This window comes from Phascolarctos cinereus, unplaced genomic scaffold (assembly GCF_003287225.1).
Source record: "Phascolarctos cinereus isolate Bilbo 61053 unplaced genomic scaffold, phaCin_HiC Scaffold_4;HRSCAF=312, whole genome shotgun sequence".
NCBI classification, from domain to species: domain Eukaryota; kingdom Metazoa; phylum Chordata; class Mammalia; order Diprotodontia; family Phascolarctidae; genus Phascolarctos; species Phascolarctos cinereus.
Window position 1 is genome coordinate 176420698 of NW_027555847.1, and position 6000 is coordinate 176426697.

The 6000-nt window shown below is 36.4% G+C and overlaps 1 protein-coding gene across 1 annotated transcript in view; it reads right to left on the reverse strand.

Moving 5' to 3' along the window:
- The window catches only part of LOC144456515 (muscle, skeletal receptor tyrosine protein kinase-like), a 57109-nt gene extending 51474 nt beyond the window's left edge, over window positions 1-5635 (reverse strand). The window contains exons 1-2 of the mRNA XM_078151728.1: window positions 5611-5635; window positions 5079-5205 (exon numbers count right to left, since the gene is read on the reverse strand). Coding sequence (XP_078007854.1) covers window positions 5079-5205; window positions 5611-5635 — 152 coding nt within the window. The remainder of the gene's footprint in view (window positions 1-5078; window positions 5206-5610) is intronic.
- Between the last annotated feature and the right edge of the window lie 365 nt (window positions 5636-6000).

A 6000-nucleotide genomic window follows, 5' to 3' on the forward strand; every position in this document is an offset into this window, starting at 1 on the left:
TCATTTTCTCAAGTCAAATAATAAAAGTAATTTAATAAATCAAGGCCTTATTTGTAATTGTTGATTTCCAAAGTAGTATAAATGTGTACACTGAAAACTTAACAATTGGTTCTTTCCAGGTGGTTCAAGCTGACTAGCACACCACTGCAAACAGCTCAATAAAGACAATCCTGGAGCAACTAATTGGTTTAGGCCTTAGTCCTTGAGATTTGAGTTTGTTTGACACTGAGTCATTTTGGTTGGGAGAACAATGAAAACACTAGAATTGACCCAGTCCCTGATCTGAGCCAGTCCTGAAATAACCCCAACTCCATGGAAGGCATTTTTTCATTCCTAGATGTTGGACTACCCACAAGTAGTGACCTAACACATTCTCTATGGATTTGTGTTGTTTTCCTCCATTTGAAAATTTTTATAAGTAGTAAACTATTTACATGACTTCCATAATCCTCATTACACTTAGAATCATTTTTTACCATATTAAAATTTGCATCTAAAGAAATGCCTGTCAAGGATTGGGAGTATATGGAGGGTACCCACAAAGTTTCTATAACACAATATGGAAAAAGGCAAGGCAGGGGCGGGTTTCAAGATCAGTTGCAGGCAGAAATTAAGTAGGATATAAACCAGAATGGGACTTAAAACTTTCCAAGGAGAAATGACAGAGACAGAAAATGGAGAGGCAATGGGTCATAACACCAAGATACTTGGGGTTTTCCCCTCCAGTCACTGTGAGAACTTTACCAGTCATATCCTGTAAAGACTCACAACCTCTGAACTCCTTGGTTTTGAAGGGATCTGTGAATGAAAATTAGAAACATCAATGACTGGCAAGGACAGATTAGTGCTGTGAGTGGCTAATTCTTTTCCTTTCCTACCACAACAGAGTTGGGAGGTTTGAATGTGAACCCCTGAACTGTACAGTTTGCTCTCCTCCCCACCCCCTGGGGGTTTCTGTTTGCCTGTAGACTAAACAAGTGGAAGAAGGTACGGATTCCTAGCCCCAACAGCGGTCATTTAAAGTGTTTTATTTTATTCTTTTATGGATAAGAATAAAATACTGACTATAGTTATGCCATGCTTATGGGATTGAATGCATTGAAAAACTAAAGCAAAGGGAAGAGGGCAAAGTTTTCTGGTGGGTAAATGCTAAACCAAGGATTTAATTAGAGAAATACACAGATGCACCAATCCCTGAGACTAAAAAATGAGCACTATGGCAGCAAAGGGGTAAAGCTCAGAGATAGAAGTAGCTAGCTCTCTGAGAGCCATGGAGAGCCCCGCCCACCACTACCACCAAGAGGGATCACTTAACTGCTGGGTGGCTGACAGCACCTAGAACTTATCACTGACTATGGTCAAGTGTTTGGATAGCATCACACCCTCGTGGTAAAATGTGTAGCATACACATTTGCATGAATGAAACATGAAAATTTTTATACAAGAATGAACAGAGATATTAGTCTGAAAGCTAGGTTTGAATGTTTCAGGCAATTCTAATCTTAGCTTTTCTGTAAGGACCAGGGGGGGAACATTGCCAGCTTTGCTTAATGGCCACACATCTAGGGAATTTCCTAATTTGTTTTGGGCCATGTTCTAATCCATTCTGGAAGCTTTAATTTTCTTCCCTCTGACTTCAGGCATTATTGGCTTTGTATATCTTCCAAGAACGTTAAAAACAATATTCTCTTTCTATAGTATTTCACAAGATTGACCACCCAGTCCTTTTTGAAATTTCCTCTTCTCTTTGGTTCTGACACTATACTGTCTTGGTTCTCTTACTTTCTCAAAATAATATTGCCAGAATAGCAGATTTTGAAAGTTGGCAGAACCTTTAAAGTTTGCCTTATTTGTAGTTCTGCTTAGGCAAACATGATTTCATATAAAAATATTTTTGTATTGAATCCCATTTAAACTTACAAGACAGGGTCGTTTTCTGAGTATGACTCCAATAAAGTGAGTGACTTTTTTGTGTGTGAAATGAATATTTATCCTTTGTCCACCCACACTTCCCAAGCCAAACCCCTCCCCAACCCAACTACTACAAAGATATGGAGCTAAATCCTGCTTTGCTCTAATTCCCCAGACTCTATGTTTAACCAGTTCTCTTACTTCCCTCAAGGAAGCTCCAGACAGCTGACGGCATGAGGAAGATCAAAGTTCAAATCCAGCCTCAGAAACATACTGAGTGACCCTGGAGAAGTCACTTAATTACTGTTTGCCTCAGTTTCCTGAACTATAAAATGGAGATAACAATAGCATGTACCTTGTAGGGTTGTTGGGAGGATCAAATAAGATAATATTGGTAAAAGTATTTAGCACAGTGCCTAGCACATAGTAAGCACCTTACAAATGCTCCTTTCTCCGTAAGAGATTTTTTTTTTACCATGGAAACCACTGGAGATTTCAACTGAAATGGATTAATTTATTCTATGCATACTGTTGTATGTATATACATCAATCACATACATATTGAGCAATTTTTAGGCTTAGTATTGTTAATAGTCCCTCACTATTCCTGAATTTTCTAGTCATTCCCCTCCCCCTCTCCAATTCCAAAGTTCATGCTAAAAATCTTTGAGAATAAAATGTTTGGGGCCTTCCAGGAAGTTGGAAGAGTGAGCCACCCATAAAACAGAAGCAGATAGTGGAATAGATAAGAAAGCACAAAGGGAGTTGAAAGCACATATTTTAAGTTAGTTTTACACTTGAGTAAACTCAACTTCCAAGAGGTTCAAAATTTCTCAGTGAGTCAATGGCAATATAGTGACTAGAGATCATATCCCCTGCATTTCAATTAGGTGTTTTGCAGTGTCTCTCAGTAAATTTGTCTTTTATATTTTCCAATCCATGGTGGGTTTAAATGTCATTTGCTACATACCTTTCCAAAAAGATTTCATCAACTCACAGTTCCTTTAGAAATATAATAGAGTGCTAGTTTCTTAATAGCCTGAGAAAATGTTGAATTTAATCATATGTAATTTTCTTTGCCAATTTAATGGGTGTAAGGTGGTATAGAGTTGTTTTAATTCGCATTCTTCTGTTTGGTAGAAAGTTTAACCCATTTTCCCCAGTTGATTATTGATCCTTTTTGTTCCTTTTTTAAAGAAGTAACTATTCCTAGCATGTAGTAGCTACTTACTTAAATATTGATTTAGAATGGATCTTACACTTAAATTTGTACTTATGCCTTATAAATTTTGTATGTCAGATTTTTATAACATGTAATTATGACAATGATTTCTTCCCAATCTGTTGCATTCCCTTTTTTAAAAAAAAGTTTTCAGGATGTGCTGCTTTTTGTTGTAAAAAAAAAAGGTTTTTATTTTTACATACTGATAACACCATAGATTTTTCAGTTGGAAAAAACATCAGAGAACATCTAATCCTCCAACCTCTTCATTTTGCAGATGAAAAAAATGAGTCCCAGAGGGCAAAACAATTTGCCTTGGTAATGTAGATAGTGAGGGAGAGAGCTGGAAATCAAACCCAGGTTTTCCAACTCCAAAACCAGTGTTTTCCCCACAGTACCAGAATGTTGCTCATCTATTTTCTCACTTACAATTTCTTCTAGATAAGAATTTTTCCTCTTATAAATGCTACAGATAAGTAATTCCCTTTTTAAAAATTGAGCTTGATATTAATTTGTAAAATATTTAGGTTCCTTACATAGTCAGAAATTACTGTGGTATACAGTGTGGGATGCCTGTTTTAATACCATTTTATGCTATATTCAAGTTTTTCAACATATTTTTCTGGAACATAGTTTGACAGGGAAGACAAATGAAGTATTATCTATTAAGTGTGTCATACTTGTAATTATGATTTTACATGTAGATAGAATGGATATCAATCTGTGAGGTGTAATTTTAGGGGCATGGGAAGTCTCAAAGTCCTATTCCCAGACTAGTTACCCCATCCCCCATACACAAAACCATCTATCTCACTGCTCCTTGATGCTTGAAATTTCTCTGAGAATAAAACCTTTCCTTCCACTACTGAACAGAAAACTTAAAATGCAAATATCTCTGGGAAAGGTATACACATAGACTTAACTCTAAAATGTGAAGGAGTATTATCAGTTATCATCTTTAGAGCCATCTGACTTGAAGGTGAGGACAACTGGTACTTCATAAGAAGGAGAGTGGCATTATGGAATGGGAAGAAAGCACAGTGTTTTAGAAATGTTACTAGGCTGGGAATCAGACAATCTGAATATTAGAACTGATTCTGCCACTAACTGGCTGTTTTACTTTGGATAAGTCATTTATTCTCTACGCCTCACTTTTGTTAGAGTAAGAATATTTTAATGAGGGGCACCTAGGTGGCACAGTGGATAGAGTTCCTGCCTCGCAGTCTGAGTTCAAATCCAGCCTCAGACACTTGACACTTACTCGCTGTGTGACCCTGAGCATGTCACTTAACCCCAATTGCCTTACCAAAAAAGCAAAAAAAAAAATTAAAAATTAAAAAAATAATACTTTAATGAGAAAGATTAGGGTTCAGAGAAAAGAACACTGGACTTGGAATTGAAAACCAAACTCTCAGAGCAAGTATTAGTCATTTAATCTCACTGAACCTCAGTTTCCTCACTTTTACAAGAAGGGTAATATGGCTTATCCTACCAATCTCAAGGTACTTTCTACATTATAAAGAACACTACACATATGAGCTACTATTATCAAATTAGGGGTCTAGACTAGTACTCTAAACCTGTCATTCTGTGAGCAATAGAAAGAAGACTGTATTTGAGTCAGAAGATCTAGGTTTAAATCTCTAGGACTTTTGATTAATTATTTCACTTTGCTGGGACTCAGATTTCTTATCACTAAAATGATGAAGTTATACCAGATGATTTCTAAGGTCACTCCTTGCTCTAAAACCTGTGATCCTTTAATCTAACACTCCCTTAGGCATCTAAAATTCATTATATTCTTGAAGTGTGGTCATCAAAACCAAATTTTACCTACACCATAATTTTGTCTAGGGCTGGCCCCCTCTGGCAGACTTCTCACAGAGATAGCATACAACAATAAAATGCATTCTCGTTAGAGAACCAAATGAGTTGACATACTTACTTAATGAGAATTTTATTACGAGTCCAGGCAATCTCAGGCTGAGGATAAGACTCTACCGCACACATGAAGGTGGCCACTTCTTCAACTAATGCATCTACTGTTTCAAGAGGAGTGGTGATGATAGGAGCTATAGAAAGTAAAGAAATCAAAAAAGAAAAAAAATTAAATTATATTCCATATTTGAAATCCTGAGCTGTGATAATTCACTACTGATAGAGCTATGAACTAGGACAACTTTTTTTTTCAGTCAATAAACATTTTCAATCACACATATGAAATCATGCAACATATTTCCATATTAGCCATATTGTGAAAGAAAACACACACAAAAAAAACCCCAAGAAAAATAAAGTAAAAAAAAGTATGCTTCAATCTGCCCTCAAGGTTCACTTGTTTTCTCTCTGAAGGTGGATAGCATTTTTCCTCATGGGTCCTTTGGAACTGTCTTGGATCACTGCCTTGATCACAGTAGCTAAGTCTTTCACAGTTGATCATCTTTACAATATTGTTGCTAGTGTGTGCAATGTTTTACTGGTTCTGCCCACTTCGCTTTGCATCGCTTCATATAAGTCCTTCTAGTTTTTTCTGAAACCATCCTGCTCATCATTTCTTATAGCACAATAGTATTCTATCACAAATATATATATCACTTGTTTAGTCATCCACCAATTGATGGACATCCCCTCAATTTCCAATTCTTTACCACCACAAAAAGAGCTGCTATAAATATTTTTGTACATATAGGTCCTTTTTCTTTTTCTTTGATCTCTTTGGGATACACACCCAAGTGGTATTGCTGGGTCAAAGGATATGCAAAGTTTTAAAGCCCTTTAAGCATAGTTAGGACAACAGTTTCAAAGAACAACTTGCAATTATGCAAGAAAAGGTAGTAATATGTTCCTAACCTTTGAAATAGTCCCAC